This window comes from Rhinopithecus roxellana, chromosome 5, assembly GCF_007565055.1.
Source record: "Rhinopithecus roxellana isolate Shanxi Qingling chromosome 5, ASM756505v1, whole genome shotgun sequence".
NCBI classification, from domain to species: domain Eukaryota; kingdom Metazoa; phylum Chordata; class Mammalia; order Primates; family Cercopithecidae; genus Rhinopithecus; species Rhinopithecus roxellana.
This window is the reverse complement of record NC_044553.1, coordinates 67,597,524-67,623,108: the sequence shown is the minus strand read 5'-3', so window position 1 is coordinate 67,623,108 and position 25,585 is coordinate 67,597,524. Positions and strand designations below refer to the sequence as shown.

The following is a 25,585-nucleotide window of genomic DNA, read 5'->3' as shown; positions in this document are numbered from 1 at the left end:
TGAAACCCTGTCTCTACTAAAAATACAAAAAAAAAATTAGCCAGGCATGGTGGCGGGCGCCTGTAGTCCCAGCTACTCGGGAGGCTGAGGCAGGAGAATGGCATGAACGGGAGGTGGAGCTTGCAGTGAGCCGAGATTGCGCCACTGCACTCCAGCTTGGGCGACAGAGCAAGACTCCGTCTCAGTAATAATAATAATAATAATTTGCAAAAACGACTAACTGCTTTTATTTGCCTTAGCAGATTCAAATACGACTCCTCCATCATAAAAGAACCGAGGAATCTAAAAGCAGTTAATGGCTTTGGAATTCTAGACCCGGCATGCTGTCTGACACAGAGAGCCCAAGAACTTGCATCTTCTATCTCTTCATTACCAAGGCACCTAGACAAAAGATTCTTGAAAATGTTTCAGTAATTCAAGTAAATAATAAGTGATGCAATTATTCTGGTTCTTTTTTCTTTCCAACATTCCAAATGTTGAAGTTAAAGTAGTTTAGGAATTTTAAAAGGAAAGCTTTATATCTGATCTAAATGCCAAATCTTCCAGAGTCACAATTGAAGCAAAATCGCAAGGATTAGTAATTTTATAAGCCAAGATACGCCAGAAACTGCCAGTAAACTACAGAAGCTAGATGAGCGATATGAAATAGATTCTCCCTCACACCCCTCCTATGGAACCAATCCTGTTGACACCTTGATCTCAGACTTTAGCCTCCAGAACTGGGAGACAATACATTTTTGTTGTTTAAGCAAAATTTTTTGTTTTTTTTTGAGATAGCCTGTCACCCAGGCTAGCATAATCATGGCTCACTGCAGCCTCTAACTCCTGGGTTCAAATGATCCTCCTGCCACAGCCTCCTGAGTAGGTGGGCCCACAGGTATGCACACCCATGCCTGGCTAATTTTTTTTTTTTTTTTTGGCGATGGAGTCTTACTCTGTCTTCCAGGCTGGAGTGCAGTGGCACAATCTTGGCTCACTGCAACACCCATCTCCTGGGTTTAAGTGATTCTCCTGCCTCAGCCTCTTGGGTAGTTGGGATTACAGGCACATGCCACCATGCCTGGCTAACTTTTGTATTTTTAGTAGAGACGGGTTTTTGCCACATTGGCCAGGCTGGTCTCAAACTCCTGACCTTAGGTGATCTGCCCGCCTCGGCCTCCCAAAGTGCTGGGATTATAGGCGTGAGTCACGGTGCTCGGCCGCCTGTCTAATTTTCTTAATTTTAATTTTATTTTGTGTAGAGACAGGGTCTCACTGTATTACTAGGCTGGTCTTGACCTCTTGGCCTCAAGCAATCCTTCCACTTGGCCTGTCACCATGCTGGGATTACAGGCATAAGTCATGGCACCTGGCCTCAAAAAAGAATTTTAACGCTTTGCATTTTGGGCTAAAGTAAAGGCTACCTCTGATACTTACTAGATTATATAAGAAATGATTACTGACAGTCATTGAAAGGAGGGTTGATAGGAAGTGATCCTTTCAGTGAGTTCCCAGAAACCGATATTAAGGAACTATTTCAGTTTTTTTAAAACTAAAAAATCAAAACAAAAACAAAACATTTTGGCTGGGTGCAGTAGCCCACGCCTGTAATCCCAGCACTTTGGGAGGCCGAGGCGGGCGGATCACGAGGTTAGGCGATCAAGAGCATCCTGGCTAACACGGTGAAACCCTGTCTCTACTGAGAAATAGAAAAAATCAGCCGGGCGTGGTGGGAGGCTGAGGCAGGAGAATGGCGTGAACCTGAGAGGCAGAGCTTACAGTGAGCTGAAATCGTGCCACTGCACTCCAGCCTGGGCAACAGAGTGAGATTCTGTCTCAAAGACAAAACAAAACATTTTTTCAGATGTCAAGTTTCTGTGCTATTCAATAATTTAAAAATCAGAATTCTAAGCCAGGCAGGGTGGCTTACACCTGTAATTCCAGCACTTTGGGAGGCTGAGGGGGGTGGATCACCTGAGGTTGGGAGTTTGAGACCAGCCTGGCCAACATGATGAAACTCCATCTCTACTAAAAATACAAAAATTAGCTGGGCGTGGTGTGGCGTGCATCTGTAATCCCACCTACTCGGGAAACTGAGACAACAGAATCGCTTGAACCTGGGCGACGGAGGTTGCAGTGAGCCGAGGTCGCGCCACTGCACTACCGTCTGAGTGACGGAGTGACTCTGTTTTAAAAAAAAAAACAAAAAATTTCAGAATAAACAACTGGCTAACTATCCATCACCACCTCAGCTTGAGATATACCATCAAGTGTTATTCCCTATTTCCCCGAGTCTTTGGCATTTACTCATTCATCTTGGCTTTCCTAAACAATGTTACTAAAACTGGATTTCTGTTTTGCTCTACTGATCTTCAATATGAAAATATTTAGTTTTCAGTTCAGTAGACATTCCTAGAAGCTGTTGTAGTATTTTCACAGGATAGCATGCATCTCAGGGAATGATTTCAGCAAAGAAAAACGTTTTGGGTCAGTGTTGCAGACTCAAAGTAGAATGCATGGATTCACTATGGAGCCTTTCCAGACCCTGTCATCACTGTGTTCCCAGAGATGGTTCTCCAGTGAGAGAACCTGATGGTAAGGAACAAATTGACTTCACTTCTGTCATTGCCTGCCTCTCAAAACCAGTCTTTGTAAGTCTTGGAGCCTGAGGTCTGGGTTTTTCTTGCAAGAGTTAAGAAATAAATTTCATATGTGTCAAAAAAAAAAAAAAAAAAAAAAGTCAAACCAACCAAACAAAAACAAAGCATTGATTTCAATTCTTCCTTCAGAGCTATGTCATATAAGGGCGGCTGCTGACACATACAGCCTGTCTGGGCTGTGGACCAGTTTATTATTTCATAATAAACATTGGCCATTGATTCCCAGAGAACCTCATTTTCAAAAGAGGGAACTGGTCCTCTTAAAGCTGGCCCCAGATAATGAAGACCCATTACCTGACACCCCAATAGTAAAAGAGCTGGAATATCTTGGTAATATATTTATGCAACAGTCCTTTCTTGCGGTCTTCCAGAGGTTGAGATCTCCTGCAATAGTTGAGGATAGTACTTGTAAGGAAGAACATCGGTGTTGGTAGAGAATGGTTTCTTTGAGCTGTGGTTTGTTGAAGAATTTGGGGAGTTAATAGAGATCTCTGTAGACAGAGCATCCATCCCTGTAGATAAGAGCATCTTGTCCGAGTCTTGCGGTAGCTCAGCTGTTCCAGTAGATGGCGCCTCTAACTCTTTTCCTGTCAGCTGCTGCTGCCTTTTTTTTTTTTTTTTTTTTCTGAGACGGAGTCTCGCTCTGTGGCCCAGGCTGGAGTGCAGTGGCGCGATCTCGGCTCACTGCAAGCTCCGCCTCCCGGATTCACGCCATTCTCCTGCCTCAGCCTCCCGAGTAGCTGGACCACAAGCGCCAGCCACCACGCCCGGCTATTTTTTTTTTTATTTTTAGTAGAGATGGGGTTTCACCGTGTTAGCCAGGATGGTTTCGATCTTCTGACCTCGTGATCCACCCGCCTCGGCCTCCCAAAGTGCTAGGATTACGGGCGTGAGCCACCGCGCCCGGCTTTCCTGTCAGCATCTTACAAGTTTCTCTTTCCGTTTCTAATTCAAATACTTCTTTACCTTGACTTTTTTTTTTTTTTTTTTTTTTTGAGACGGAGTCTCGCTTTGTCGCCCAGGCTGGAGTGCAGTGGACCGATCACGCCTCACCGCAGCCTCAACCTCCGGGGCTCAAGCGATCCTCCCACCTCAGCCTCTGTAGGACTACAGGCGCTAGCCACCACACCAGCCTCTTTTTTCTTTCTTTTCCCTTTCTTTCTGTGTTTTTATTTGTTTGTTTTTTTAAATAGAGACAGATGCTCCCTATGTTGCTTGGGCTGGTCTCGAACGCCGGGACTCAAGCAATCCTCCCACCTCAGCCTTCCAGAGTGCTGGAATTACAGGTGTGAACCACTGTACTCAGCCTAAAAAAGTGAGTTTTCAACTCACAATTTTTTTTTTCTCTATATTCTGCCAGTACATTTCATTTTCACACTACAGCTGAAGATTTCCTTTGAAAAAATAATCTTCCCAGCCCGTGCAGCATGACGTCCCATCCAGCATGGCCAACATGGTGATGCTGTGGGACAATCAAAAGATGGGAGAGACCGAACAGAGTGAGTTCAGGAAATGTCTTTATTAAAAGGTGATCGCCTGGGTCAGTAGGACTAGCGTCCAGGAAAGTCTGAGTCCGGGACAAAGAAAGCAGCCACCTTTTAAGCAGTCAGTGGCCAGGAGCAACATGATGCAGGAAGCGGACTGACAGAAAGGAGAACAAAGACAGTTGATCAGTCTTTTACATTTATCTATATTACATGTTCCACATCCTTGAGAAATCAACCTTGTATCAACCTTGTAACTTTGCAGCTGCCCTAGGGAGGTGAAGCAGGAACTCTCTGAGCCTCAAGGAATGTGGAACTAGCGGGTACAGATAAGGCTCGCTGAGCACAGAAGGAAAAACAAGCAGTTAGTATTCTCTAACTTAGAGTGGCGGGGGAGGTGGCTACACTACACTTAGCTTTTGAAGGAAAAAGTAAAAAATTTTGGTTGTCTTTGATTATACTTGTAAAATTCATGAATTCCTTCTTCAATGAAATCCCGCCTCTCCTAAAAATACAAAAATTAACAGCATGGTGGCACACGCCTGTAATTCCAGCTACTGGGAAGGCTGAGGCAGGAGAACTGCTTGAACCTGGGAGGTGGAGGTTGTAGTGAGTGGAGATAGTGCTACTGCACTCCAGCTTGGGTGACACAGCGAGACCCTGTCTCAAAAAAAAAAAAAAAGAAAGAAAGAAAGAAAGAAAATCTACCCATACTCTGCACAGACATTGATAGACCTATAGTCATCACTGCAAGAAACTAGCAAACCTCAGGAAAATGATGCAGTCCTGGCGTCTCTAGAGAAGTTGCGGCACTAATGGGCAATGTAAGTAAAAATCTATTTACAAATGCATTCCCGGCACTTCCCTGGCAAGTGCTGGGAAAAGCCTAGCAGGCTACAGAAGCGTCTAGGAGGGTTACAAAGGTCCAGAAGCAAGAGAGAGCACAGGGGCTAGTTGAAATGGAAGAGGGAGCTGCAGGTTGCAGGGCTTGTTGATGGGGGTGACCTCTAAGCTGAGATCCAAAGGAGGAGTGGCAACCAGCCAGGAAGTGACATGATGGGAAAGAAGAGGGTGGGATCAGGGGTATGTTGCCGTGAAAGGAGCAGGGACAGTACCTACAAATGTGTTGTGGAAAGAGAAAAAAATCCTTCTGAAGGAAAGGTAAGATCAGTGTCTCCAGGGAGATTTAGAAAGGTATCTCTCAGGGGCTCTTAACCTTTTTTTTGTGACACAGACCCTTTTGGCAGTCTGGGGAAGTCTAAGGATCTCATCTCAGAATTTTTTTTTTTAATTTTGATTAAATTTTTAAATTTTTTTGTAGAGACAGGGGTCTCACTATGTTGCCCAGACTGTCTTTGAACTCCCGGACTCATGGGCTGCTCCTGCCTTGACCTTCCAAAGTGCTGAGATTTCAGGCATGAGCCACCATGCCTGGCCAGAATGTTGTTTTTAAGTGCATAAAATTAAATATGTTGGAATACAAAGGCAACCAATTGTGTTGGAATAGTTGCCAAAATATTCTCAAAATTTGTGATGTAATAGTATAGTAATGCATGCACTTTTTTTTTTTTTTTTTTTTGATGGAGTCTTGCTCTGTTGCCCAGGCTGGAATGCAGTGGCACGATTTCGGCTCACTGCAACCTCCACCTCCTGGGTTCAAGCAATTCTCCTGCCTCGGCCTCCCGGGTACCTGGGACTACAGGCACATGCCACCACGCCTGGGTAACTTTTGTATTTTTAGTAGAGACAGGGTTTCACCATGTTGGCCAGGCTGGTCTTGAACTCCTGACCTCAAATGATCCACCGCCTCAGCCTCCCAAAGTGCTGGGATTACAGGCGTGAGCCACCATGCCCGGCTTAATGCATGCACTTCTTTATGAATGTGTAACATTACAAGATCTAATAGCAGGTCTAAAAATTATCATAATTTTGAAGTAGCAATGAGCATAAAGCAGTAACAGTAATCTGGTATAAAAATATCTGTGATTTCGCCGGGCGCGGTGGCTCAAGCCTGTAATCCCAGCACTTTGGGAGGCCGAGACGGGCGGATCACGAGGTCAGGAGATCGAGACCATCCTGGCTAACACAGTGAAACCCCGTCTCTACTAAAAATACAAAAAAACTAGATGGGCGAGGTGGCGGGCGCCTATAGTCCCAGCTACTCGGGAGGCTGAGGCAGGAGAATGGCGTAAACCCGGGAGGCAGAGCTTGCAGTGAGCTGAGATCCGGCCACTGCACTCCAGCCCGGGCGACAGAGCGAGACTCCATCTCAAAAAAAAAAAAAAAAAAAAAAATCTGTGATTTCTATTAGTGACAAAATAATGGATAAGGTTAACATTACTGTAGTGAGCTGCTTACCCTTACTGAAGAATGTGCTTTCAATGAGGGAGTATGGAAATAAGGATGAAATCTTTATTCCGAACCAAATAATCCACTGAATTCTATCCATGGACCCCTTGGAAATGCATGGAACCCAGCAGAAACCCTTCCTAGCAGCAGGGTGGAGAATGCATTGGAGAGCAAGGCTAAGGAAGGTTGACTCAATGTCCTGAGCCCAGCGAGGTATCAGCATTCCCAACGGATTTGGATCTTTAACAGGAAGGAGTCACTGGAGCCAGCAGAGAGTGGGGCCACTGCTTTCCATACTCAGTGCCCAAACCTTGCTGAAGCACCTGCCAGATGCTGGGTTGTGGAGCATGGTGCAATGCAGACAGCCTCGTGGAAGACAGAATCTGTAAACCATGGCTTCGAAAGATTGATAAATACTGATTATTAATCTATAGCATAGTATAGGATTGATAAATACTGATTATTAATATACAGCACAGATTAGGAGGGTGATTAAGCCAGCGTCCAGTAGATTTGGGTTACACTCTCTACAATTTAGAAGCTGATAACCTCGGTCAAGCTAATCTTTCAGTCTCCTCATCTGTAAAATGGAGTAATAAAAATATCTGTCATGATCAAGGGTTATAGTGATGTGCCTGTAGATAATAAATACCGGATAAAGTGTCTTTTGAACTGGTAGCTTTTGAAGTAAAACCTGGTATTTCATAATCCGGACAGCTGTTAAAAACCCGAGTAAGAGTGTACAATAATTGAAACTCCTCAGTTAGGAGCTATGTTAAAGTTGGAACAGAGCAGCATTGGAACATATGGGATGGTAATAATTGTGGAATTCTATACATTTGTTAACTTCATATGAAAATAAATTAAATTCGGCCGGGCGCGGTGGCTCAAGCCTGTAATCCCAGCACTTTGGGAGGCCGAGATGGGCGGATCATGAGGTCAGGAGATCGAGACCATCCTGGCTAATACGGTGAAACCCCGTCTCTACTAAAAAATACAAAAAACTAGCCGGGCGACGAGGCGGGCGCCTGTAGTCCCAGCTACTCGGGAGGCTGAGGCAGGAGAATGGCGTGAACCCGGGAGGCGGAGCTTGCAGTGAGCTGAGAGCCGGCCACTGCACTCCAGCCTGGGCGGCAGAGCAAGACTCCGTCTCAAAAAAAAAAAAAAAAAAAAAAAAAAAAAAAAAAAAAGAAAATAAATTAAATTCAGCGCGTTTTCTGATTCCTGGAAAGTCTCTTTCCCTCCCTTTTCTTTATCTGTGATGTCGGAACGTTCCAAATACAGTATTTCAACTATTTCATACCTGAGATTGATGGTGCCGGATTGAGTAATAAATAATGAGTATTCAACTTTTTCCGCTCTGCAAATTTACTTTGGTTATAAAAAAAATTTATTCCGCTCAGCCGGGCGCAGTGGCTCACACCTGTAATCCCAGCACTTTGGGAGGCCAAGGCGGGCGGATCACGAGGTCAGGAGATCGAGACCATCCTGCCTAACACGGTGAAACCTCCCCCCTCATCTCTACTAAAAATACAAAAAATTAGCCGGGCTTGGTGGCGGGCGCCTGTAGTCCCAGCTACTCGGGAGGTTGAGGTAGGAGAATGGCATGTACTCGGGAAGTGGAGCTTGCAGTGAGCCGAGATGGTGCCACTGCACTCCAGCCTAGGCGACAGAGCAAGACCCCGTCTCAAAAAAAAAAAAAAATTTATTCCCCTCTGCAGATTTACTTTGGTTATAAACAAAAACATCCGCTGTTATCTCGACGAGGATGGGATTCGAACCCACGCGTGCAGAGCACAATGGATTAGCAGTCCATCGCCTTAACCACTCGGCCACCTCGTCCCTGAAACATGCTGTTTCCTGATTGCTATAGGGAGTAATATCAAGGGGATGTGACGCAAGGTTATGGAAGCCGCCATTTTGTACGGAAGCCAAAATCCAATCCCTTCCTTAGCAAGCAATCGAAAGAAGATGGCCGCTCCCATGTTTGTGGGGGAGGTCTGCAGTGGGGAGGGGCAGAGGAAATTCGGTCGAAAATGAGATAAACTTGAAGGAAATAAAATTGGCACGGAGGCTAGGAAAGTAGTTTCCTTAAAGGAGTCTTAGAAATAGGGTTGGTGTGGAGCCTAAGGGGCGGAGCCGACGCGTAGAGCCGCTTTGCGCGTGCGCAGCACCTAGGCGGTTAGATTTGAATACTTCGCTGAGGCGAGCTGGGCGTTGTGCGGTGAAGGTTAGAGGCGGCGCTGAGTTTCCGCTCTGAGGAGCGTGTGGACCCCAAACCTGCGCAAAATTTGTCGAGCAGGTGGGCCGCGGCAGGTAAAGAAAATGACCCTTCTGGGCTCCAGGGAAGGCTTCGGGTTTTGTCTGGGCGCCCTGAAGTTCCCGCGGTGGGAGGTGGGGAACGCTCCCTCAGCCTGGTGGCCTCCGTTAGCGCCGAGCCGAGTAGACGCCTCTGCCCCGGGCCGGGCACACTGTGCTCTTTTTTCCTCTCCTCGGCCTGTAGGTTATGGCGCCTCCCGCTTCCCTAATAGTTCTCCGCCCGCACCTGGGCCCCTCCGGCCACCCGGCTCGGGCTGCTTGTCGGTCGCTCTCTTGGCGTCCCCTTCCGCCCCGCCCTGCGGTCTTCTGTCAGGGCTCGCGGATTCTTCTTGCACCCCTGCTGCTGTTCCCTAGGGACCTCTAGGCTGTTTGTATTTCTCACTTAAGCTTTTCTTGGCTCTAAATGAAGTGACAGCAATGAGTGATTTTAAAATTCTCAGCTCTTCGTGGTTTAAGGTGTCTGCTCGGAGTGCTGGCTGCACGTAACAGATTTTTTGTTTCTTGCAGATATAATAACATTAACAAATAAAGCCAATATTAGTACTCCGCAAATTAGTTTTTAAAAATCCTTCTCCGGGCCGGGCGCGGTGGCTCAAGCCTGTAATCCCAGCACTTTGGGAGGCCGAGACGGGCGGATCACTAGGTCACGAGATCGAGACCATCCTGGCTAACATGCAGAAACCCCGTCTCTACTAAAAAATACAAAAAAGCTAGCCGGGCGAGGTGGCGGGCGCCTGTAGTCCCAGCTACTCGGGAGGCTGAGGCAGGAGAGTGGCGTAAACCTGGGAGGCGGAGCTTGCAGTGAGCTGAGATCCGGCCACTGCACTCCAGCCTGGGCGACAGAGCGAGACTCCGTCTCAAAAAATTAAAAAAAAAAAAAAAAAAATCCTTCTCCGTTCATTATTCCTCAGGATTTAAGCCCCCATTCTTGATGTTTATTTAAATACTCAAGTTTGAGGGGGAAAAAAATATTACCGATTGGAATTTTACAGATAGGTTTAATAGGCATTAACAGATACAGGATGTGGATGAAGACCAAAGCAGAAGCTTATTCCAGTCTAGATATTAAAATTGACGTTTTCACTTCCGTCTAATCCCGTAGGTATTTATTGGGTTCGTTATCTTATGATAGGGCTGGGGACATATGATTGAGTCCCAAACCTAGAGGGGTTTACAATCCAGAAAGGGAAATAAACTAATATACCCAAATAACTAGAATACAAGGCAGAATGTAAAAGATTATACGACATTCTAAAGTGGAGTGGGAGCACAGAAAAGGGAGAGCTTATTTGATGTTTTTGGTGATGGATTCGTGGAGAAGAGCGCATTTGAGGTGGATGTTGGTTGGAGAGATGATTTACAGAGATGGGAGTTAATATATGGTAAAATTTTGGTAATGAAAGGTTAGGGTCAAAGCAGTATAATTCTTTGTGAATGGCTGGAAATCTTTACAAGATGATAAATACATGTAAATTGAATAAAATGTTTGGAATGGTAGTATTAATGATGTATTCGATGTTAAATAATAGACTGTAAAAGATACTGACTCTAGATATTAACAGTAAAACAGTGCGGTCCAATAGGGCTTCCTGTGAAAATGATAATGTTTTGTATCTGCACTCCAACATAATACCCATTAGCGACATGGGACTATGGAGCACTTGAAATGTCATTGTTGTGACCAAAGAACTGATTATTAAATTTTATTTTATTTTAATTAATTTAAATGTAAATAACTACTGTATTGGACAGCACAGGTCTGGAGTCTGTCATTTCACTCTTACCCTCCTACAATCCCGGAAAATATTAACTCTAGATATCGGTTATATAAATGTAGGAGTGGGCAAAGAGCCAGATAGTAAATATTTCAGGCTTTGCAGGCTACATGGTCTTTGTCACATATTCTTTGTTTAGTTGTTATTGCTTGCCTTGTTTTCTACAATCCATTAAAAGTGTAAAAAAACACTCTTAGCTCAAAGGCTAATTGGGCTCAGTCGCTATTTGAAGACCTACGGATTATTTAGACGAGTGGTTCCTAAATTTTCTTGATGCATGGTACCCTTAGATCAAAAGAAATACCTAACAGTCTATTTACTGAGTACAGTGGTTGGGTCCAAACATTAAGTATATATGTCCCAAACTTAGTAGCCAATGTAAAAAAATACAGAAATTGAAGGAAAAGATGATTTTTTAATATTTTATTTTATTTTATTTATTTATTTTTTGTCTCGCTCTGTCACCCAGGCTGGAGTGCAGTGGTTCTATCTTGGCTCACTGCAACCTCCGCCTCCTGGGTTCAAATGATTCTCCTGCCTCAGCTTCCCGAGTAACTGCGATTATAGGCGCCCACCACCACGCCCAGCCAGTTTTTATATTTTTAGTAGAGATGGGGGGGTTTCACCACATTGGCCAGGCTGGTCTTGAACTCCTGACCTCATGATCTGCTCACCTTGGCCTCCCAAAGTGCTAGGATTACAGGCATGAGCCACCGTGCCTGGCCAAAATTTTATTAAATAATCACACTTACTGATTGGATATATGTGCCTGTTAGACACTGCACAACTTCTGAAACTTTGGAATCAGTTTATACCCTGTCACCCTCATTTCCTGTACTACCTTAATAAAAAAAATTTGCTTTTGGGCCGGGCGGGGTGGCTCACACCTGTAATCCCAGCACTTTGGGAGGCCGAGGGGGCAGATCATCTGAGGTCGGGAGTTTGAGACCAGCCTGACCAACATGGAGAAACCTCGTCTCTACTAAAAATACAAAATTAGCCAGGCGTGGTGGCGCATGCCTGTCATCCCAGCTACTCGGGAGGCTGAGGTAGGAGAATCACTTGAACCCGGGAGGCAGAGGTTGCAGGGAGGCGGAGGCTGCATTGAGCTGAGATTGCGGCATTGTACTCCAGCCTGGGCAGGAAGAGTGAAACTCCATCTCAAAAAAAAAAAAAAAAAAAAAAACTACTTGCTTTTTATCACAGCAACTGCGAACAGTTTATCTTTACAGTGATAAGTTATTAAAACTAATGTAATGCATATGGTACTGTTTTGAGCTAGTAGTTCACACAGTACCTGACAGATGTTCAGAACTGCTGTGCATCTCTCAAAATTTTTAAATATCCCAGGACGCCATTGTGAGTATGCTGCAGCACCCTTGGATGCCAGATACACAGTTTGGAATCAGTAACTTTTTTTTTTTCTTTTTCTTTTTGAGACGGAGTCTCACTCATTCTGTTTCCCAGGCTGGCTCACTACATCTCTACCTCCTGGGTTCAGGGGATTCTCCTGCCTCAGCCTCCCAAGTACCTGGGATTACAGGAGCACGCTGCCTTGCCTAGCTAATTTTTTTGTATTTTTAGTAGAGACAGAGGTTTCACCATGTTGCCCAGGCTGGTCTTGAACTCCTGGCCTCAAGTGATCCTCCCACCTCGGCCTCCCAAAGTGCTGAGATTACAAGCTTGAGCCACCACACCCAGCTCCTGGAACCAGTAACTTAATGTGTCAGTGATCAAGAGTTTGGCCATAACAATGTTTTATAAATGAAGCTTAACTTGTGAGTGTGGAGTCTTCTATTTGTGTTGAAAGTGGAACTTAACAGTTACAGAATATTTTAAAAGGGGGACTTCATTAAGCTTGAATTTCATCAGTTAATTGCCAACCAGTTGGTCTACAGATTGGACAGGAATTATGCTTAGTGACTATTTTAAACAACAAAGATATTTAGGTGATCTTGAGTTGATAGTAGTTAATATTTTTATCTGTATGTTGCATATAATTTGTCATTAAAAATTATTCTTGGGAGGCCGAGGCGGGCGGATCATGAGGTCAGGAGATCGAGACCATCGTGGCTAACACAGTGAAACCCCGTCTCTACTAAAAACACAAAAAAATTAGCCGGGCCTGGTGGCTGGTGCCTGTAGTCCCAGCTACGCGGGAGGCTAAGGCAGGAGAATGGTGTGAACCCGGGAGGCGGAGTTTGCAGTGAGCTGAAATCACACCACTGCACTCCAGCCTGGGTGACAGAGCAAGACTCCGTCTCAAAAAAAAAAAAAAAAAAAAAAAAAAAAATTTTTTTTTTTTTTTTAAACAGGAAAGGATGTTAAAATTCATTAAACATCCCCCCCAACCCCCCCGAGACAGAGTCTTTCTCTGTTGCCCAGCCTGGAGTGCAGTGGTTTGATCTCTGCTCACTGCAGTCTCCGCCTCCCAGGCTCAAGCGATCCTCCCACCTCAGCCTCCAGAGTAACTGGGACTACATGTGCGAGCCACCATGCCCTGCTGTTTTGTATTTTTTGTAGAGATGTTGTTTTGCCGTGTTGTCCAGGCCCCTTTGAACTCCTGAGCTCAAGTGATCAGCCTGCCTCAGCCACCCAAAGTGCTAGGATTACAGGTGTGAGCCATTGTGCCCAGCCCTAAACTTTTTTCTTCATCTGTTGAGATGATTATATCATTTTTGCCTTTTAATCTGTTAGTATGGTAAATTGCAAGGTTGATTTTCTGATATTAAACTGTGCATTCCTTTTTGTTTGTTTGTTTGTTTCACTATATTGCCCATGCTGGAGTACAGTAGCTATTCACCGTTGCAATCATAGTGCACTACAGCCTGGAACTCCAGGGCTCCAGAGCTCCTCCTGCCTCAGCCTCCCAAGTAGCTGGGACTACAGGCACATTGCCCCATATCTGCCCAACCAATTTTGCATTTCTGCAATGAAACCAACATGACCGTGATATATTATCCTATTATCCTTTTTACAAATTGCTGGATTCTTTTTGCTGATACTTATTTGGGATTTTTTTTTTTTTTTTGACCGAGTCTCACTTTGTCGCCCAGGTTGGAGTGCAGTGGCCCCATGTTGGCTCACTGTAACCTCTGTCCCCTGAGTTCAAGCAGTTCTCCTGCCTCAGCCTCCTTAGCAGCTGGGATTACAGGCACCCACCATGACGTCTGACTAGTTTTTATATTTTTAGTAGAGACGGGTTTCACCATGTTGGCCAGGCTGGACTCGAACTCCTGACCTGAGGTGATCCACCCACTTTGGCCTCCCAACGTGTTGGGATTACAGGCATGAGCCACCGCACCCGGCTATTTGGGATTTTTATACTTTTGAGAATGGCATGTAATCTTTCCTTGCTGTGTGTGTATGTGTGTCTCGGAGGTGGTTGCAGGAAAGGGAGTTAAATTTTTATCTCCCATGGTGCGAAGACGCAGTTTAATGGCTAAAACTAGAAAAATAACTGGGCACAGTGGCTTTTGCTTATAATCCCAGCACTTTGGGAAACAGAGGCAGGTGGATCAAAGCACATCAGACATCTTTCAGGTACCTGTTAACTTATTGCTAAAAGCAAGAACATTGATCCTGTTTATGTGTATTGTATTAATTTAGTGTTGTGGCAGAAATGCTAATATGGTTGAGTCAAAATCTCCAGCTATTCTTTTTTGAAATCTGCAGTGGCATTTTTTTCTTATCCAAGAATGAAGTTCTAAAGTTAATACATAAAGTGAAAATCAAATATAGTTATAGGGAGGCAGCAACTGAGACCAGTTGAGGAAACCTCACATTATGCCTCTTAGTTCATATTCTTTCCAGGGCAAATACTCACTGAGTGAAATTTAAAGCATTATCAGCTATGCTAATAAGATGTTATTTTCATGTGTTAATTTTTTTTTTTTTTTTTTTTTTTTTTTTTTTGAGACGGAGTCTCGCTCTGTCACCCAGGCTGGAGTGCAGTGGCGCAATCTCGGCTCACTGCAAGCTCCGCCTCCCGGGTTTACGCCATTCTCCTGCCTCAGCCTCCCGAGTAGCTGGGACTACAGGCGCCCGCCATCTGGCCCGGCTAGTTTTTTGTATTTTTTAGTAGAGACGGGGTTTCACCATGTTAGCCAGGATGGTCTCGATCTCCTGACCTCGTGATCCGCCCGTCTCGGCCTCCCAAAGTGCTGGGATTACAGGCTTGAGCCACCGCGCCCGGCCTGTGTGTTAATTTTTTTTTTTGCTGAGTACTTATAGTTGACTTTTCCTCAGATAAATATGCATATGATGCAAATTCACTGTATTTAGATATCTAATTCAGGTGTCCCCAACCCCCTGGGCCATGGAATGGTATAGGTCCACTGCCTGGGTGGCACAGCGGGAGGTCAGCAGGTGAGCATTAGCGCCTGAGCTTCTCCTCCTGTTGGATCAGCAGCGGCATTCGATTCTCACAGGAGCACAAACCCTATTGTGTACTGCGCACACGAGGGATCTAGGTTGCTGGCTCCTTATGAGCGTCTAATGCCTGATGATCAGAGGTGGAATAGTTGCATCCCGAAACCATCCCCCATCACACCCTCCTGGTCTGTGGAAAAATAGTCTTCCACAAAACTGATCCCTGATTTGGAAAAGGTTGGGGACCATTTATCTAATTGATGTCCATTTTGGGAGTAGATTATTAAATAATCTGCAAACTCTTATAAGCTAGGCCAAATTTTTATTTGAACCGGTAAAGTCCCTATCATCCTGATCAAAGTTAGTCACTGATTTTATCTTCTTTCTTTTGTTTGTTTGTTTTTTTTTTGTTTTGTTTTTTGAGACGGAGTCTCGCTCTGTCGCCCAGGCTGGAGTGCAGTGGCCCGATCTCAGCTCACTGCAAGCTCCGCCTCCCGGGTTTGCGCCATTCTCTTGCCTCGGCCTCCTGAGTAGCTGGGACTACAGGTGCCCGCCAACACGCCCGGCTAGTTTTTTGTATTTTTTAGTAGAGACGGGGTTTCACCGTGTTAGCCAGGATGGTCTCGATCTCCTGACCTCGTGATCCGCCCGTCTCGGCCTCCCAAAGTGCTGGGATTACAGGCTTGAGCCACTGCGCCCGGCCTGATTTTATCTTGAGTATGAGAATTTTCCAGGAATGTTAATTATAATAGTGGCTTAAACTCCTTAAAATGAGTCATGATTTATATCTTCCTAAGTATAGTGGTGTTTTTCCTTTTTTTTTTTTTTTGAGATGGAGTTTTGCTCTTTTTGCCCAGGCTGGAGTACAATGGAGCGATCTCGGCTCACCGCAACCTCCGTCTCCTGGATTCAAGCGATTCTCTTACCTCAGCCTCCCGAATAGCTGGGATTACAGGCATGCGCCACCATGCCCGGCTAATTTTGTGTTTTAGTGGAGATGGGGTTTCTCCACGTTGGTCAGGCTGGTCTCAAACTCGCGACCTCAGGTGATTCACCCCCCTCGGCCTCCCAAAGTGCTGGATTACAGGCATAAACCACTGTGCCCAGCCTTTCCTTCCCATCTTTGGTCTTCCCTCAGAAAGTAACCCTGAAGTCACCAACTGTACTCTTAATCTCTTCTTAGATTGCAGTTGCTTTTCCTTTTTCCTCACCTTTTCTGATATTGTATATTTGTTACAGAAAAGTTTTCTTCAAAAATGGATGGGGCGTCTTCAGAGGCTAATGAAGAAAAGTAAGTTCATTTAATGCAGCTAAAAATGTTATATTCTATCAGAGAAAGATATTTTTCTAATTAGTAAGACCTATCCATAACTTCTGAGATCTTTTTCCATTGTGTTCCAATAAAAAAGAAGTAGATTTTTTTTTTTTTAATTTAAGTTCTAGGGTACATGTACACAATGTGCAGGTTTCTTACATATGTATACATGTGCCATGTTGGTTTGCTGCACCCATCAACTCATCATTTACATTAGGAATGTCTCCTAATGCTATCCCTCCCCCAGCCCCCAGCCCTGGATAGGCCCCAGTGTGTGATGTTCCCTGCTCTGTGGCCAAGTGATCTCATTGTTCAGTTCCCACCTATGAGTGAGAACATGAGGTGTCTGGTTTTCTGTCCTTGTGATAGTTTGCTGAGAAGGTTGGTTTCCAGCTTCATTCTTGTCCCTGCAAAGTACATGAACTCATCCAAAAAGAAGTAGATGTTACAGACTCATAGCTTTCCTTGCCATTGCCATGTCTTTGTATAAACTCATCTACTCTGGGCATGGTGGCTCACACCTGTAGTCCCAGCACTTTGAGAGGCTTAGGCGGGAGGATATCTTAAGCCCAGTAATTTGAGACCAACCTGGGCAACATAGTAAGACACCCCCGCCCCCATCTCTACAAAAAATAAAATTTTTTAAATGGAGGGCTCTTGGCTTTACCAGCCAGGGAGGATGCTTGGCTTTGCTCAGAAGAGAATTCAGCCGGGCACAGTGGCTCAAGCCTGTAATCCTAGCACTTTGGGAGGCCGAGATGGGCGGATCATGAGGTCAGGAGATCAAGACCATCCTGGCTAACACAGTGAAACCCCGTCTCTACTAAAAAATACATAAAAAACTAGCTGGGCGAGGTGGCGTTCGCCTGTAGTCCCAGCTGCGTGGGAGGCTGAGGCAGGAGAATGGCGTAGACCCGGGAGGCGGAGCTTGCAGTGAGCTGAGATCCGGCCACTGCACTCCAGCCTGGGCGACAGAGCGAGACTCCGTCTCAAAAAAAAAGAATTCATGGGCTACCCAGCGGTGTTAAACAGCACTTTTATTGAAGTGGCTTAGTGTAAAGCAGCAACACTGGTATAGCTCCTTGCAGAGCAGGGCTACTCTATAGGCACTATGCCCACAGTAGCAGCTCGGAGGCAGTTCTGCACTCATTTATACCCATTTTTAATTATATGCAAATTAAGGGGTGTTTTATGCAGACATTTTTAGAGTGAGGGTAGTAACTTCCAGCTTGTCTGGTCATTGCCATGGAAAGGGCAGGTAACTGCTGGGTTTTTGCGGTGGCAATGGTAAACTGACAAGGCTCCCTGATGGGAGTGTCTTATGGGGAGGTGCTTTTGTCCCAGACCTGTTTTAGCTAGTCCTCAATTTGGTCCTGTATCCAAGCCCCACCTCTGGAGTCAAGTTCTGCCTCCTACCTCAAGACCCTGTCTCAAATATCATCATCATCATCATCATCATCATCATCATCATCATCATCATCATATAGAGTCAAATCTGAGAGGGACTTTAGATACTATCTCCCATCTCTTCAATTTAAGGATGAGAAAATTGAGAACCAGGAAGATAAAATTATTTGTCTAAAATTGCCATCACAACCTGATGGCTTGTTTGCAGCCTTCAGTCATAAGTTTTTGGCTTATACATAATGTTTTTTGATTGTTTCTTTTTAAGAGACTGTGTCTTGCTTCGTTGCCCAGGCTAGATTTGGACTCCTGGGCTCAAGTGATTCTCTTGCCACAGTCTCCTGAATAGCTGGAACTATAGACATGGGCCACCGTGGCTGGCTTTGGCCTACACACGTTTTTTGTTTTTTTTTTTTTTTTGAGATGGAGTCTCGCTCTGTCGCCCAGGCTGGAGTGCAGTGGCCAGATCTCAGCTCACTGCAAGCTCCGCCTCCCGGGTTCACGCCATTCTCCTGCCTCAGCCTCCTGAGTAGCTGGGACTACAGGCGCCGCCACCTTGCCCGGCTAGTTTTTTGTATTTTTAGTAGAGACGGGGTTTCACCGTGTTAGCCAGGATGGTCTCCATCTCCTGACCTCGTGATCCGCCCGTCTCGGCCTCCCAAAGTGCTGGGATTACAGGCGTGAGCCACCGCACCCGGCCAGCCTACACACGTTTTTTAGTTTTTGAATTAGTTGCCCAGATTTCAAGATCTCAAAATTTTGTACAATCGGGTTTTCAGCTTCTCTTGAAAAATCAAGCGTGGCAACACTGGGCTGCTATTCTTGTTTGGCAACAACTAACCACAGCAGAGGAATGACTGACCTTTAGGTGAGAGGAATTCTCTAGGTCATTACATTTCAACACTATCTATGTTTCTTACTCCTAAAAAATTATCTGTTTATCCTCAGAGGCATTTGAATTTCCAAAACCTGCTCTAAAAGTCATATAGTAGTAAAACCAAAACTAGCGTCTCTTGACTTACAGCCCTTTATCTTATTATTATACCTCTGTAAATATGGTAAATTATGTTGTACTGATTATTATTTAAGAGATAGCCTCATAGTACACAGTATGTATTTTAAAACAGTGAATTCCTAACTGAATTTAAAGTCTTGTATATAAATTTTGCTTGTCAGAGTGCTAAGTGAAAGTGATGACCAGTTTGAAAGCATGTAAGGGGTGCTGTGATGATCCCTTTTGGGAATTCAGTTTTTTATCAATGTGTTTATAATTTTTTTTTTCCTTTTTCAGTGACAATATAGAGAGACCTGTTAGAAGACGGCATTCTTCAGTAAGAAAGACTTTCTTGAATTAATACTTGTCAGCTTTTATTTAATGGTAACTATATATTACAGTCGTTTTGACTGTGGCTTCACCATCCTACCCTCACTGGCTTCCTATTGCTCTCTAGGTAAAGACTCAGATATTTAACGTGGTTATGCAATTCTGTAAATATACCAAAATTCGTACTTTATGAATTTTGTTGTAATTTTACGAATTTTATGCTATGTAAGTTATATTTCAATAAAGCTATTTAAAAGATATGTTTAACCTGTGGTACAAAGCTGTTGCAAGAGAAGAAGACCTACCCAAACTGTTTTTGTTTTTTGAGACAGAGTTTCGCTGTGTTGCCCAGACTGGAGTGCAGTGGTATGATCTCAGCTCACTGTAACCTCTGCCTCCTGGGTTCAAGCGATTGTCATGTTTCAGTCACCTGAGTAGCTGGAATTGCAAGCGTGTACCACCATGCGTGGCTGATTTTTTTATTTTTTAGAAGAGATGAGGTTTTGCCATGTTGCCCAGGCTGGTCTCAAACTCAGACTCCTGCCTCAGCCTCCCAAACTGCTGAGCCATTATGCCCAGCCCAAACTGCTTTAAGCACAAAATATATTGGGTTATGATACTAAAAAATCCAAAGAAGGGATGGCTTTAGGCACAGCCTACTGACCAGAGATTGTAACCATGACACCAGTATTAGGATTTCCTTTTTCTTTTTTTTTTTCTTGAGAAGGAATCTCGCTCTGTCACCCAGGCTGGAGTGCAGTGGCGTGATCTCGGCTCACTGCAAGCTGCTCCTCCCAGGTTCACACCATTCTCCTGCCTCAGCCTCCCGAATAGCTGGGTTACAGGCACCTGCCACCATGCCTGGTTAATTTTTTGTGTTTTTAGTAGAGATGGGGTTTCATCATGTTAGCCAGGATGGTCTCGATCTCCTGACCTCGTGATCCGCCCCCTCTTTGGCCTCCCAAAGTGCTGGGATTACAGGTGTGAGCCATTGCGTCCAGCCTCCTTTTTCTTTTTCTACTCTTAGTGCTTCCTCTGGGTAATCTCCAGCAGATAGATTCTTTCCCTGTAATTACTGTGGTACATCTAGCTCTTTTACTTCCAGGCTCAAGTCCTACGTGAAGAGTAGTGTCTTTTTCCTGAAAACAGAAAAGACTCAGAATTGAATCATTTTAGCTCGATTATCCTGATATGGGTCAAGTCCTCATTCCTGAACAAATCATCATTGACAAGAGAATATCACACTGTTCTAGACAGAGCTATGTGTTTTACCCTAGAGTTGGTGTGACGTTCACTCAGACCACATGGGATGAGAGTGGGTAAAATAATTGGAGAGGATGGGCAGGTAGAAGGGAATAGATGTCAGATATTTAAATCTGCCACACGGTGTAGCATTGAGCAGAATGAATTTGAGGAGTTTCAGAGTTTGTAATGAAAATTTTAGCTTTCTACCTATGATATAACTTGAAATAAACTTGATTCTTAATAGATATGCCAATTTTTTTTGAATAATTCTAATTGTTACCACAGATTTTGAAACCCCCAAGGAGTCCTCTTCAGGACCTCAGAGGTGGGAATGAAACAGTTCAGGTAAGTCTCTTGTGCAAATACTTTATAGATGACTATTTTCAGTTATATATATATATATATATATATATGTATATATATATATATTTTTTTTTTTTTTTTGAGACGGAGTTTCGCTCTGTCGCCCAGGCTGGAGTGCAGTGGCCGAATCTCAGCTCACTGCAAGCTCCGCCTCCCGGGTTTACGCCGTTCTCCTGCCTCAGCCTCCCAAGTAGCTGGGACTACAGGCGCCCGCTACCTCGCCCGGCTATTTTTTTGTATTTTTTAGTAGAGACGGGGTTTCACCATGTTAGCCAGGATGGTCTCGATCTCCTGACCTGGTGATCCGCCCGTCTCGGCCTCCCAAAGTGCTGGGATTACAGGCTTGAGCCACCGCGTCCGGCCTTCAGTTATATTTTTAAGTCAAGAACTGTATTAGCTATATGAAGAGGGAATGTGTAAGCATCCCATGGCTTTCCAAACACTTGAATATACTGGCATTCAGGATTTTTCGTTTTTCTTCTTTTTTCTAGAAATGGCATCTCCCTCACTTACCCAGGTTGGAGTGCAGTGACACAATCATAACTCCCTGTAGCCCTGCATTCCTGGGTTCAATCAGTCCTCCTGCCTCAGCCTCCTGAGTAGCTGGTACTACGGCACATGCCACCATACCTGGCTATTTATTTATTTATTTAGAGACAAGAGTCTCACTCTGTTGCCCAGACGGGAGTACAATGGTGCAATCATGGGTCACTGCAACCTCCTCCTCCTGGGCTCAAGAGATCCTCCCACCTTAGCCTTCTGAATAACTAGGACCACAGGAACATGCCACCATGCCTGGCTAATATTTTATTTTTTGTAGAGAAGGGGTTTCGCCATGTTGCCTACGTTGGTCTTGAACTCCTGGGCTCAAGCAATGTACCCACCTTGATCTTCCAAAGTGCTGGGATTACAGACGTGAGCCACTGTACCCGGCCCTTAACATTTTTTTTTTTTTTTTTTTTTTTTTAGTACAGACAAGGGTCTTACTGTGTTGACTGGGCTGGTTTATGAACTTCTGGGCTCAAGTGATCCTCCTGCCTGGGCCTCCCAAAGTGTGGGTATGATAGGCATGAGCCATCGTGCTGTGCCTTTCTTTTTTCATGTCAGATGTATAATGTGCCAACACGTAACAAAGTTTGAGGAAAGCACATCTCACACATGCGTGTGAAAACCCAGTCATACTTACGAACTACGAAAATATCAGTTTTCTTTTTTTCCAGTAAGAAATATATTAGTCTCTATTAGTCCCAGTGTTTACCATGTCAGTATTATAATTGTCATATTAAGCTCAAGGCTACCTGTAGCATCTTCTAGGACCTTAGTCACATCACTGCTTTGATGCAGAGGGGTTACCATTTCTGATTCTTTATTATAATAAGACTTATGGTCAGGTATTCAGAATTAACCCAGTAAAATTCTCTGTGGATTTTGTTTCTGTCTTTTGGTTATTATTATTTTATGTTTTTACTTAACAGCAAGCTCATCCTTAATGTCTTTTGGTTTTTGTGTATGGTATTTATGTGAGTAGAAATGTTTGCTCTTGTTAAGGAAGGTGGGGAAGGAAAGTAAAAATGCTGTATTCTAATGAAGAGATGCTCAACATCATTGACCATTAGGGAAATACAAATCAAAACCTAAATGAGATATCACCTCACACCCATTAGGATGGTTAAAATAAAAGACAGACAATAACAAGTGTTGATGAGGATACAGAGAAATTGGAACCCTTGTGCTCTGTTGGTGGGGATATAAAATGGTACAGCTGCTATGGAAAATAGTATGGCAATTCCTCAAAAAATTGAAAATAAAATTACCATATGATCGAACAGTTCCACTTCTGGATATATATCCAAAAGAATTGAAAGGAGAGTTTCAAAGAGATATTTGTACACCCGTGTTCATAATGGCATGATTCACAGTAGCCAGAAGGTGGAGGCAACTTAAGTGTCCATTGATGGATGAACGGATAAACAAAATGTGGTAATATATACATGCAGTGAAATATCATTCAGCCTTGTAAAAAAGAAGGAAATTCTGACACATACTACAACATTTGAAGAAGTAATTCAGAATAAGACGTGATCTCTGGCCAGGTGCAGTGGCTCATGCCTGTAATCCCAGTACTCTGGGAAGCTGAGGTGGGAGGATCACTTGAGGTCAGGAGTTTGAGACCAGCCTGGTCAACATGGTGAAACCCTATCTCTACTAAAAATACAAAAAATTAGAGGTTGAGACATGAGAATCGCTTGAACCTGGGAGGCAGAGGTTGCAGTGAGCTGAGATTGAGTTACTGCACTCCAGCCTGAGCGACAGAACAAAACTGTCTTGAAAAAAAAAAAAAACTTGGCCGGGCGCGGTGGCTCATGCCTGTAATCCCAGCACTTTGGGAGGCCGAGGCAGGCAGATCACCTTAGGTCGGGAGTTCGAGACCAGCCTGACCAACATGGAGAAACCCCATCTCTACTAAAAATACAGAATTAGTCGGGCATGCTGATGCATGCCTGTTATCCCAGCTACTCGGGAGGCTGCGGCGGGAGAATCACTTGAACCCGGGTGTCAGAGGCTGTGGTGAGCCGAGATCGCACTGTTGCACTCCAGTCTGGGTAGCAAGAGCAAAACTCCATCTCAAAAAAAAAAAAAAAAAGACTTGATATCTGTCTATAGTACTCTGGAAATGTAATTCACAGTGATTTTATTAAGAATTATACCATATATTCTCTGCCCTTAGGAATCCAATGCTTTGAGAAATAAGAAAAACTCTCGTCGAGTCAGCTTTGCAGATACTATAAAGTAAGTTGAAAGCAGAAATAACTAAAATATTACAGGTACTAGTATTTTGTGTATCAAACCAAATGTATTGGTACTGACTTGAATAATCTGTTTTGATGAAACATTAGTTATTATTTAAAAGGTTATTCAGTATTATGTTTAAAAGAGAAACAATGAAAGCATTCCCTCTAAAGTCAGGAACAAGACAATGATATCCAACTGTTACTTGACATTGTACTAGGGGCCAGATGTGGTGGCTCACGCCTGTAATCCCAGCACTTTGGGAGGTTGAAGCCAGAGGATTGCTTGAGACCAGTAGTTTGAGACTAGCCCAAGCAACTTAGCGAGATCCCATCTCTACAAAAAAAAAATTAGCCGGGCATGATACTATGCACCTGTAGTCCCAGATACTCGGGAGGCTGAATCTGGAGGATTGCTTCAGCTCAGGAGTCCCAGGCTGCAGTGAGTCATGATAGTGTCGTTGTACTCCAGCCTGGGGAACAGAATGAGACTCTGTCTCAAAAAAGAAAAAAGAATAGCTTCTGTATAGTGAGTGATACTTAATATTAGCAAAATTAGAATGAACTGGTCAGATTCAAGGCAGATGTCAAATGCTCCCTGAAGCTTATTCTTTTTTTTTTTTTTTTTTTGAGACGGAGTCTTGCTCTGTCACCCAGGCTGGAGTGCAGTGGCCAGATCTCAGCTCACTGCAAGCTCCGCCTCCCGGGTTCACGCCATTCTCCTGCCTCAGCCTCCCGAGTAGCTGGGACTACAGGCACCGCCACTTCGCCCGGCTAGTTTTTTGTATTTTTAGTAGAGACGGGATTTCACCATGTTAGCCAGGATGGTCTCGATCTCCTGACCTCGTGATCCGCCCGTCTCGGCCTCCCAAAGTGCTGGGATTACAGGCTTGAGCCACCGCACCCGGCCCCTGAAGCTTATTCTTAACCATTCCAGTGAAAAGGGATCCCTTCCTGTGGAGTCCATGCTACCATACCTGAACTGTTAATAACAAAAGCCAGTGAAATAATGTTTGTAATCACTGTTCTAGCTCTATTTAAATATAGTGGAAGCTCCTTGAGTCAAGGATCACGTGTTTGTATCCCAGGCCCTAGTATAATACCAGGTATTTAGTGAGTGTTTAATAAATACTTGTTGAATTAAATGAATATTTTAGGTTATTGAGAGGGATAAATAATTACTAAGTCAGAGCTTATTTAAAGACTATAACCTCTGCAGTAACAAATGGCTCAGAATCTTAGTTAAAAATAAATAAGTAAATAAACTATAAAAGCCTTGTCTCTACTAAAAATAAAAAATATTAGGCTTGTTGGTGAGGCTACTCGGGAGGCTGAAGTGGGATGATCAGTTTAACCTGGGAGGTTGAGGCTACAGCGAGCTGTGATCGCACCACTGCAATCTAGACTGGGCAACAAAGCGAGATCCTGTTTAAAAACAAAAATAAAAACAAAACTATAGTAGATTTTATTGTGGTAAACTAATTTTGGCATTTGAAATATTAGGAGTATATGGCATAGCAAAGAGGAAGCTAAAATCAAAGTATTATCTTTGCCTATCTCAACACAGACTATAAATTAACACCAAAGGATACTGATTACAAATTGCAGGTTTTTAATAATCTTTATTTTCTCTTCTAGGGTATTCCAGACAGAGTCTCACATGAAAATAGTGAGAAAGTCAGAAATGGCAGGTAAGTATGTTACTGTAATTCCTGCTAAATCTGCTTTTTAAAAAATTTTACTGTAGCTCTCTAACCAGACAACTAATATAACTTATTGTCTTATTGCTTAAAAAATATATGATGGGCCATGCATAGTGGCTCACACCTGTGATCCCAGCACTTTGGCAGGCTGAGGTGGGAAGATCGCTTGAGCCCAGGAGTTCAACACCAACCTGGACAACATAGTGAGATTCTGTTTCTACAAAAAAAAAAAAAATTAGCCAGGGTGCATTCCTGTAGCCCCAGCTACTCGGGAGGCTGAGGTGAGAGGATCATTTGAGCCCAGGAGGTTGAGACTGCAGTGATTGCACCACTGTACTCCAGCCTGGGCAACAGAGCAAGACCATGTCTCAAAAACAAAAAAAGTATTCCTTGAGTCTTGGGAGTAGAGAGTAGCGTGGATAGTAAGTAAATTTATTTATTTATTTATTTTGAGACGGATTTTTCACTCTTGTACCCCAGGCTGGAGTGCAATGGTGCTATCTCA

At 44.0% G+C, this 25,585-nt stretch overlaps 1 protein-coding gene and 2 non-coding genes across 3 annotated transcripts in view; 1 reads left to right on the top strand and 2 right to left on the bottom strand.

Moving 5' to 3' along the window:
- Nucleotides 1-8,232: 8,232 nt before the first annotated feature.
- Nucleotides 8,233-8,314, bottom strand: TRNAS-GCU. Its single transcript has one exon. It is a non-coding gene; the product is annotated as a tRNA-Ser (tRNA).
- Nucleotides 8,315-8,656: 342 nt separating this feature from the next.
- The window catches only part of LOC104659656 (kinetochore scaffold 1), a 68,253-nt gene continuing 51,324 nt past the window's right edge, over nucleotides 8,657-25,585 (top strand). The window contains exons 1-6 of the mRNA XM_030930816.1: nucleotides 8,657-8,788; nucleotides 16,177-16,228; nucleotides 18,948-18,987; nucleotides 20,511-20,570; nucleotides 23,317-23,378; nucleotides 25,016-25,068. Coding sequence (XP_030786676.1) covers nucleotides 16,194-16,228; nucleotides 18,948-18,987; nucleotides 20,511-20,570; nucleotides 23,317-23,378; nucleotides 25,016-25,068 — 250 coding nt within the window. The 5' untranslated portion in view covers nucleotides 8,657-8,788; nucleotides 16,177-16,193. The remainder of the gene's footprint in view (nucleotides 8,789-16,176; nucleotides 16,229-18,947; nucleotides 18,988-20,510; nucleotides 20,571-23,316; nucleotides 23,379-25,015; nucleotides 25,069-25,585) is intronic.
- Nucleotides 21,690-21,789, bottom strand: LOC115898065. The gene has a single exon (XR_004057822.1). It is a non-coding gene; the product is annotated as a small nucleolar RNA U13 (small nucleolar RNA).